The sequence below is a fragment of the Sinocyclocheilus grahami genome, unplaced genomic scaffold (genome assembly GCF_001515645.1).
Source record: "Sinocyclocheilus grahami isolate Dianchi unplaced genomic scaffold, SAMN03320097.WGS_v1.1 scaffold802.1, whole genome shotgun sequence".
Classification (NCBI taxonomy): domain Eukaryota; kingdom Metazoa; phylum Chordata; class Actinopteri; order Cypriniformes; family Cyprinidae; genus Sinocyclocheilus; species Sinocyclocheilus grahami.
Genome location: NW_015505981.1, coordinates 573759 through 583218, shown reverse-complemented (window position 1 = coordinate 583218; position 9460 = coordinate 573759). Strand labels below are relative to the sequence as shown.

Sequence of the window (9460 nt, the reverse complement as noted above, 5' to 3'; positions counted from 1 at the left end):
TATATATATATATATATATATATATATATATATATATATGTAGCCAATATTTTCGGTGCATCCCTACTTACATCCCCTCCTTGTTTACAAACCCAAACTAAGTCCATACATCCGATTTAAACACGGACAGGGCTTTCCTGATAACTTTCGGCGATGCCACCCTCTTTATTTTACTAACTTACTGCATGCTGAAGGTGACCCAGCTGACCTCACCAGAAAAAAAACTCAACACTACCATCTAGTGGATTGTAAAGAAATACATTTTATTATTCTACCAAATAGTATAATAAAAGATCGATACCTGGCGTCCGTGTATAGATACAGTATTGCTGCAGAAAATATCGCGATACTATGCTGTATCGATTTTTTCCCCCACCCCTACTGTTTGGGTAGCTTCTCGGTGAACTACGGCTCTGTGTAGTAAATGCTGCTTCATCTGAAAGCATGTGAAAATACCACATTTAATAACATGCTTTTACTCCAAACTCACTTCATAACGTCAGTCGAGTGTTTGAAATAAATCCTTCTGTGAGATGATGTGGCTTCTTTCACAGAATTAGGCACGCAAAATATTTAATAGTATTATAAGCAGTGATAAAGGCTGTCGATTAGTATTGCATAATAGATATACTTTATAATAATGAAAATTATAATAATAAGAACTCGGATAAACCATGTATTTCCATAGCCGTGTGTTTATTAGTCATGTTGAATCAATATAAGCATTTAAATCTTCTGTTTATTCAGGAACCGCTATAGGCATTTCCTGGGTCTTTTCTGCGGGGTGTATTTGGAGTTTCTGCAAAGTAAATAATGTGTTGTCTAAATGCTGCATTAGAAAGTAAGAACAGCAGTAGTATGTTTGCGGTCAAGGCTGAGAGGACACTAACATTAAAACCTCAAGCAGTTAAAACAATGTGACCAAAACACACACACGTACGACCCAAATATTTTGTCACGATTGTTACCATCTATTTGTATATCCAGCTGGTCGCATTAATGCTTTTGCTATCTAGTGAAGTTGCAGATTTAAAGCTAGTGAAATTAGACATTAGTGACATTAATGAACTATAGTATGAACTAACGTTAATGATCAATATGTAACTAATATTATTATTTATTTTTATTTTTTTAACCTTGGTTCAGTACGGTTTTCTTTTTTTTTTCTGGGAAATGTAAGTATTTGGCTTCAATAATTTACATGTTAGAAATATATGTGTAATAGTGCTGGGCGGTATGACCAAAAATGTATATTACGGTATTTTTCTAAATTATACCGGTTTCACGGTACATGACAGTATTTTTTTTTTTTCATGCATGACCGGGTGTTAACCATAACCATGCGCTGCTTCTCTGCCGCTCACTGCACAGAACAGACGCCGAGAGAGGTGACACTTCTCCGGGAATGATCAGGACAGTGGCTGTACTAAGCAAAGCGACGGTGAGTTGTGCACCTTTACACTAGAGTTTACGGTACGTCAAATCAAGGTGCGCTGCGCATCCATTGAGATGAGCTGAAAAAAAGCACACAGATCTCTTGACGGAGAGTGAAACTCTGAAGCGCTCAGTCAGAGTTCGGCGAGTAAAAATATATCTGTGCTAAACTTATAATTAGCCTCCAACTTACATACTGGCGATTAAAATCTGAGAATTTATTAGCCATTGGCTAATATCAGTTATCATTTAGTCGCCCAGAGTGAAGATTCAGTCGCACATGCGAGTGATTTACTCGCAATGTAGAGGGTTGCAAATGCTCAAAGTGACTCTCAGAGGGAGTCAGAGCAGTTCTGGAGATGTTGTTCGTGTATTTATGTCCTCATGTAGTGAGACGACAGAAGCTGAAATCACAGCGAGCATCGCACACTTTGTATGTGTAGAAAACAAAACCTTGCGTCTGTGCCATTTACATACAGAGAGATACGCAGAACATGCTGGATTCATATTTAAATAGTATTTTTGCGGCTTAATATTTACAGATAGTAGTCCATATTGTGACTATTTAAGTGTACTGACCTTCTTTTGATTAATTCATCCAAACATTCCATTTATATGACTGGATTCCGCGATTCTGTCCGCGTTTTCCGCATCGCGGAAATCATAGATAATACTGAGGTGTTTTACAACTTCAGTGTAATGTTAGTGGATTGTGATTTATTGCAACTTAAGCAACGTCTGCTGCTGCCTTACCTTTGAGAGACAACTGATGTGTGATCACTGAAGCAGCTCCAGTTAGCAAGTGCTTTCGGAGTGAGAGTGAATTCGGCATTGATTGATCGGACTCGTGACTCCCAACAAATCAGATGGGCGGTGGGCGGAGATTGCTTTAGGCCAGAAAGTGGTGAGTTCTGACCGGCTGCATCAGAGCCAAATAGCGCGTTTCAAAATTTAATTATTTTATCGGCGAATCGGTTTTGAAAATGACCGATACGATAATAAAAAATGCTTAATATCGGCGCCGATTAACGGTCGACCCCTAACACCAACTATACTGTGATATAGAGCCTTACCATGAATTAAAATGACTCATACTAGTATATAAAATTGTGACTGTACCACACACCTTTGGTTCTCAATATGATTTAAGCATAAAATGTGAGCTTACCTTGCTAATATTCAAGGATGCTAGAGGAGGAGGAGTCTCAGTGCGGTCATTAATAACATCCACATTTGAAACATAGGCTAAGTTAACCAAGATGACGTCACTGAGGTTAGGCTTACCGCTGGAGGAAGGACATTCTGGGAGGAGAAGGGTTAAGGAAAAACCAAACGAAGACATGAAGTCAAGATTATGTCGAGAGAAAAAAAAAGAAAAAAAAAAGACAAATAGCTAGCTGTTAAAACCTTTTTTTGGGAAATCAGCACTTCCTTCTGCTGCTCAGATTCAACAGTCCCCACAAGTTTAGATAATTATTTTAAGGCCCATACACAAAACGAGTAAAGAGTCAAAATAGAAAATATAACAAATGAAACCAATATGAGTAACTGGTTGAGCAAGCCCACAAAACATAACACAGCGGGGGGAAAAAGTGACAAATGACAGGCTGAATACGTCAAAGAATCAAACCATCAAAGGTCACACTTAAGTGGGATTTCTAGATATATGAAGGTCAACCGCTTGTGTGCCAAGCAGACTAACTCATTAATCACTATGAACAAGTCAAAATCAGACTCCATCTTTGTAGACACCAGAAAAACTCACAAACACATTCCCCAGATGCTGCTTCGCCATCCAATCTATCCTTAAAATCAATGCATACTGATATTTTATTCATGGATTTCTAAAGCCTCTAAATGATCCACATGATGAAAACTTTGCTGAAAAACCTGTTGCACACAAAATCTACATGCCTTCTGTCATCTCAATGATACTTCACTTAAAAAGTAAAGCACCTTTTAGAATAATTGTAAAAAAAAGTCCACTTTCAGGTTGTGGGTCACGTCTTTTTGTAATGAAATCTTTTATTTTTTTGTGTGTGGTAATCCTAAGAATAATTTGTCATTAACATAGCAAAATGAACATTTACTGGACTCAAAGTTTACAATCACCATCCATACAAATTTTTTTTTTTCTAATGTTAAAATGTAGCAAATATGATCATCATCATCAGGCTTTAGATTTGTTCATCTCTCAATCAACACTGGATCGCATGGCATTATATATTTTGAAACTACTTGATCATAAAACCAAGACGTATAATTGGCAGATATAGAGTAACAACTGATATTTATATCATTTTAGCTATATAACCAGTCTGTAATAAAGATCTCATTGATTTGCATTACAAGCATCAGACTTTCATTCACTTTTTGGTCATATAAATATCGACATCTGCACCAAATTGCATATTTTTGCTCAGTTTGAGCCTCTGAATAAAACAGGTGTTTTTCCTCCTTCCGGATGGGCTTAATATTCTCACAGCATCATCAGTATTGTATAAAGCGCTACACAAATAAAGGTGACTTGACATCATACTATCTGAGCAATAATAGCCTGATGTATTAAATATGATACAGAGCGTGCAAACTTTAATTTAGATTTTTATAACTATATTACAGGCATAAACCCTTAAAGACATGTTATATAGGCAGTACTTTCCAAAACACAATGATTTTGTTAAAAAGCCTGAATCTTGCACACATGCCAGGTCACAGGGTGTCAACACTCATCTGGTCTGATATATAACTCATCTGAGAACAGTAGAGCTAGATACCTCATGTATTGAGAAAACCAAGTGGCTGATACTCAGCCTGGCGTATTTTCCCTAAATAACACTTAATGAAAAACAAAGAAACGATATTGTGTGTTACGTGTCCTGTGAGAGCTGCCATTATTGCACTGGAAAGACATTAGCTTAGCGCGCATGCTAATACTGTCGGTGGCGAGGACATGCTAATCAACACGCTAACCACAAACAACACTTCTCTAATACGCTTCCAACTATGCACCCACATCAAATCAACTTAGCAAAAGAGAACCCAAGCGAAAACAACACAGAAAGTAAATAAAGCAAGAACAGGCGTTGAATGAGGCGACTAGCGCACACATAAACACGCTCGCACGGAGCCTCAGTTCACAGTACGGCCGTTTAAACGCACATATGCGAGGAATCAAGGATACTCAAAGTCAGCATCTTGGACGGGTAATCGAAAGCTACCACCTCTCCCTGCAAACGTTGGCCTAAACAGGTGAGGCAAGAGACATGGCTCCCGACACTGAAATACTCCCCCGGTCCAGGAGCCGCCATCTTCTCCGCCAGGGAAACCGGAGCGCGAGCTTTACGTAAACGCATGCGGCGGCGTGGCGACGTACGACGCAGAGGCACGTCAGGTGACAGGAAAGGGACCAGTTTATTGTTTCTTTCTTTTTAACCCCTTAACTGTCACCCCCATTTTAAATGCATTTAAAGTGATCATATACGCATATGAGTCAAAGACAGGATGTCTCATTTTGGTGTCCGAATCAAATGCAATTTACAAATGATTTGCAAGTGATTTTATACTCGCATAAAACATATTAAACGCAAGTAAAGTCTACTTTAATTTTTCAAATAACTGTTGTGAAAATAACGTTAAAATATGGGTGAACGGATTCAGTGTAACGGATATATTCTGACCTGTACTTATTAAAATATATAAAAGAATAAGTGATCATATTATATTTTAAATTATTAAAAAACGTATTGCTGACGAATGGATAAAACCTAGTAATATTTACATTATTTGTATTTATTAAGATTATTTTAGTTCTCAGTCACATGATTTCACATGTTGACATTTTATGTTAGGATCCTGTTTGGCGAGAGGCCTTATTGGTGGATCGGACATTCTGGATTGTTTTCTAAAAACCCACCAAAAGTCCAGCAGTTCCTGTCTACCTGTGAGACCGGCCCAGGTAAAGCAGCAAAGCAAACCTCCTTATCACACATCACTTTACCTGAACCGTTTCCGGATGTGAAGACATTTGAAACGAGCTGCTGACTGACCGATTCCTCGTCTGTCTCTCTCAGGCAGTCCGTCCGGTCATGCCATGGTCACTGGTGCTGTCTGGTGGGTGGTCGTCTCTTTCCTGGCCTCCTTCTTTCACACTCGCACAGGCAGGTCTGTCTTTAAGGCTCTCGTGATATAATAGAAATGTTAGTTATTCATATGTGAAACTAACTCAATTATCTCTCTCTAACAGTAAGATATTAGCTGCAGTGCCGTATCTGTTGTATGCAGTATTTTTGGCATGTGTAGGCCTCTCTCGAATCTTCATCTTAGCTCACTTCCCACATCAAGTCATTGCAGGTCTTCTGGCAGGTCAGAACTTATTATATTATATTATATTATATTATTATATTATATTATATTTGTATCTTCATGCACTCTCTCCACAGGGGTCTTGCTGGGGGTTTTTCTGAACAGGACTGTGCCTGAATGTCGCCCTCTGCTGTTCTTCTTTCGCTTCAGCTTGACTTTGCTCCTTGGAGCTCTTCTAATGCATGGTGCCCTGCAAAAGATTGGGGTTGATCTTTCTTGGTGGGTACAGTGTTATATTGAGTAAAAAATTTTATGAAAACATTACATTTATTTAGTTTAAAACATTTATTTTCTATATTTTCTCATTTGTTATAATTAAATGACAAATCTGTCTACCCTTAATCATAACATATTGGGCCTCAAACTTATCACACACACACATATATAAATATATATATATATATATATATTTATATTGCATATTTGTATTAGCAGTGCCAGGTAGTAACTGGTTAAATGTAATCTGGATTACTTAATCAGATTCCAAAAATGAACTACTTATTAATATAATTGATAATATTAGTAATTATTATTTTTAAATAATTTTATTATTCAAAAGATTACCTTTTTTAATAAGTCATAGATTTTTTTATTTTTAAGGTTTATTGTAAAATTATTTATTGTACATTTGTATGAGATATTAATCATTACTTTTCATCAGCTCACAAACCTCCTGCATTTCCTTCATGTTGCTGACAAAGATGGAATACGTTTTCTTTCTTTATATTTTATATAGATATTTTTTATATAGAATTTATATTTTTATATAGAATAGAAATCTGTCAAATCAATGTGATAAATGAGTTTGGTCAAAAGTTATCAAAAAGTAATCTGAATACATTACCTAAAATGTGTCATCTAATATATTACTAACTACAGTTTTCGTCATGTAATTTGTAATCAGTAACAGTAATCTACCCAGCACTGTATGTTAATGAGGCTTTATCTTTATGAACAATTCTTAAAGGTGACATATCATGAAAATCTGACTTTTCCAGGTTGTAAGTGCTATAATCAGGTCCCGGTGCATCTACCAACCAAGGAAACGTGAAAAAGATGAACCCAGGAACTTTGTTTTGGGACGACTTTTTCTGCAAGCGTCTGAGAAAACGAGCGCGTCTGATTTCGCTTCCTTGGTGACGAGGCAAAGGGATCTCATTATAATATTACCGCCTCTTAATCTGCACGTTCCACCCACGGCACCGTCATTTGACTTCGCAAGCGACAGCGGTGTACTAGTTCTAATGCCATGGAGAAAGTTTGAGCAAAACATGCGAACTGTTCTGTGTTTGTCTGCACAGACGAGCACAGAACACTGTTTAGAGTCCCAGCCTCAGAGGAGACAACAGAGCAGTGCATTTATTGATTTATTAACTGTATATTACGCTGCTGCCACACAGATCTAAAATAAACATGTGATTTATTTTCCAGCTGTTTACCTTCACAGACATAACCCACTGTTTCTGTAACTCGTGTGTTTTTAACGTAAACTTAGGGGCATAATATGTCTCCTTTAAACTCTGAACCGCAGGTCTATCTCACTGGCTAAGAGGTGGTGCTCTCGCTCCGAGTGGATCCGTATGGACACGGCGCCCTTCTCCTCTCTGAACCGTGATGCCGGGGTTCTGCTGGGACTAGGACTTGCACAGTACTGGAAGCCAGGGGGATGGGCTCTTCCATGGGTTCCCAGGACTCTCTGTCTGGCCCTCTCGTCCATAGCCCTCCACTACATCAACAGTTTCCCAGTGCCCACCGTTCCTCCACTTCTCTTCTACTCCCTGTTTTTTCTCAAATACAGCATTGTGCCGCAGGTGGTCATGGTGTTGGTGCCAGGATTTGTGCATCTTCTCACAGCCAAACCCAAGAGGGAGTAAAAGTGAATGTCGCAGCTTTTGGTGTTTGAACCAGCCATCAAAACAGAAAGCTCTTGACACAAAAAGAACCATCAGCTTGAAGATCAATCATACATGGAGTTCTGTTTGAGCTTTAAAGAATGTTTTTGGAGCAGACGTGAAAAGGATTGCTGCACTGCATAAACATGTAGTTTGTGCCAAAGAAAGTCTTGAGTAAAAATGTTTCTTGTTGCTGTTGTTCTTTGATGATTCTTTTAAAAAGTACTTTGTAGAAGGCTGTTCTACTTCTGTTGGGTTTTTTTTTTTTAACTCTTAAGTTACTTGAATTGTCTCTTCTTGTTTAGAAACCAAAATATTTTTTTGGTTATAATAAACTTGCTTATAAGCAAAAACAACATTTTCTGTGAAGAAACACCACGTTTTTCCAGCATTTGCTAATTATGATTCTGAGGTGTTTTAGATAGTTGCTTAGGTGTTTAGAGTGGTGTTCAAAAAAGGTTCAGGTCTCTGGTCCATAGATATGGTTAGAAGATTTTTATCATTTTCCAGGTGAAAATCAAGTTTGATCACATAGAAATGTAATAGTCTCTTCTCAACAGCTAGTATGATATGAGGTATCATACATGACTGTTTAAAGGAATAGTTCACCCCAAAATGAACATTTTCTCAAAATGTAGTCACCCTCAGACCATCCAAGATGTAGAGGAGTTTGTTTTTTCATCAGATTTGGAGAAATGTGGCATTCCATCACTTGCTCACCAATGGATGCTCTGCAGTGAATGGGTGCCATCAAAATGAGAATCCAAACAGCTGATAAAAACATCACAATATATAAACATGCAGCTTCTCACTTCATAAGACGTTAATTGTTGGACTGGAGTGGTGTGGATTACTTGTGGATTATTGTGATGTTTTTATCAGCTGTTTGGGCTCTCATTCTGACGGCACCCATTCACTGCAGAGCATCCATTGCTGAACAAGTGCGAGCAAGTCTGATAAAACAAACTCATGAAAATCTGGGTGACTTGGGGGTGAATACATATTTTTATTTTTGGGCGAACTATTCCTTGAATATATGATACTGGTTTTGATTAAATGGTTTGATTATTAGCAGTTAACGTGTAACATCTGAATATAAAGTACAGTCAAACCACAATAAAAGGAATATTAGGAGCTCGACCAGTGTTATACATTTCTTATATTGAAACTATTAATAAGCATAAACCATACAAAAAGGACAAGTGACATGATAAAAACACATTCTGGTTTATTGAAGTCATTAAACGTTATCACAGCGCTCTGAAAGCTCACATTTACAGACGAGAAATTCTGCTTAGCAAGCAAGTACATTAAAATCAACTCAAATCTAACTGAAAGATAAAAAGAATGGCCAAACCCTTCAGAGGTAAATGTCACGTCTCTACTGTTGAGTTTGGTGGAGATGAGTGTGAGATTTCTTTTTTCGTCGGTTGTGAACTTTATTTCTGTTTAGTTCTTCTATTGGAGACATATGGCAGATTCACGAATGTCTGCAGCTGTTTACCTTCACAGACATAACCCACTGTTTCTGTAACTCGTGTGTTTTTAACGTAAACTTAGGGGCATAATATGTCTCCTTTAAACTCTGAACCGCAGGTCTATCTCACTGGCTAAGAGGTGGTGCTCTCGCTCCGAGTGGATCCGTATGGACACGGCGCCCTTCTCCTCTCTGAACCGTGATGCCGGGGTTCTGCTGGGACTAGGACTTGCACAGTACTGGAAGCCAGGGGGATGGGCTCTTCCATGGGTTCCCAGGACTCTCTGTCTGG

General features: G+C 38.1%; 2 protein-coding genes across 2 annotated transcripts in view; one reads left to right on the top strand and one right to left on the bottom strand.

Annotated features, from left to right (window-relative positions):
* Window positions 1–4821, bottom strand: part of lsm12b (LSM12 homolog b) — a 31166-nt gene extending 26345 nt beyond the window's left edge. Inside the window, exons 1-2 of the mRNA XM_016246592.1 lie at window positions 4619–4821; window positions 2603–2736 (exon numbers count right to left, since the gene is read on the bottom strand). Coding sequence (XP_016102078.1) covers window positions 2603–2736; window positions 4619–4790 — 306 coding nt within the window. The 5' untranslated portion in view covers window positions 4791–4821. The remainder of the gene's footprint in view (window positions 1–2602; window positions 2737–4618) is intronic.
* Window positions 4822–5264: 443 nt separating this feature from the next.
* Window positions 5265–7914, top strand: g6pc3 (glucose-6-phosphatase catalytic subunit 3). Its single transcript, XM_016246561.1, has 5 exons — window positions 5265–5392; window positions 5508–5598; window positions 5681–5799; window positions 5877–6018; window positions 7331–7914. Exons 1-5 carry the CDS (start codon window positions 5266–5268, stop codon window positions 7671–7673), a joined length of 822 nt encoding a protein of 273 aa, XP_016102047.1. The 5' UTR covers window position 5265; the 3' UTR covers window positions 7674–7914.
* The last annotated feature ends 1546 nt before the right edge of the window (window positions 7915–9460 follow it).

Bases quoted from the DNA above. Each gene is read 5' to 3' on its own strand.
- g6pc3 (XM_016246561.1), top strand. From the start codon at position 5,266: ATGTTGACATTTTATGTTAGGATCCTGTTTGGCGAGAGGCCTTATTGG. The intron at 5,800-5,876 runs GTCAGAACTTAT...CTCTCTCCACAG, and splicing joins CATTGCAGGTCTTCTGGCAG to GGGTCTTGCTGGGGGTTTTT. The intron at 6,019-7,330 runs GTGGGTACAGTG...TCTGAACCGCAG, and splicing joins ATTGGGGTTGATCTTTCTTG to GTCTATCTCACTGGCTAAGA.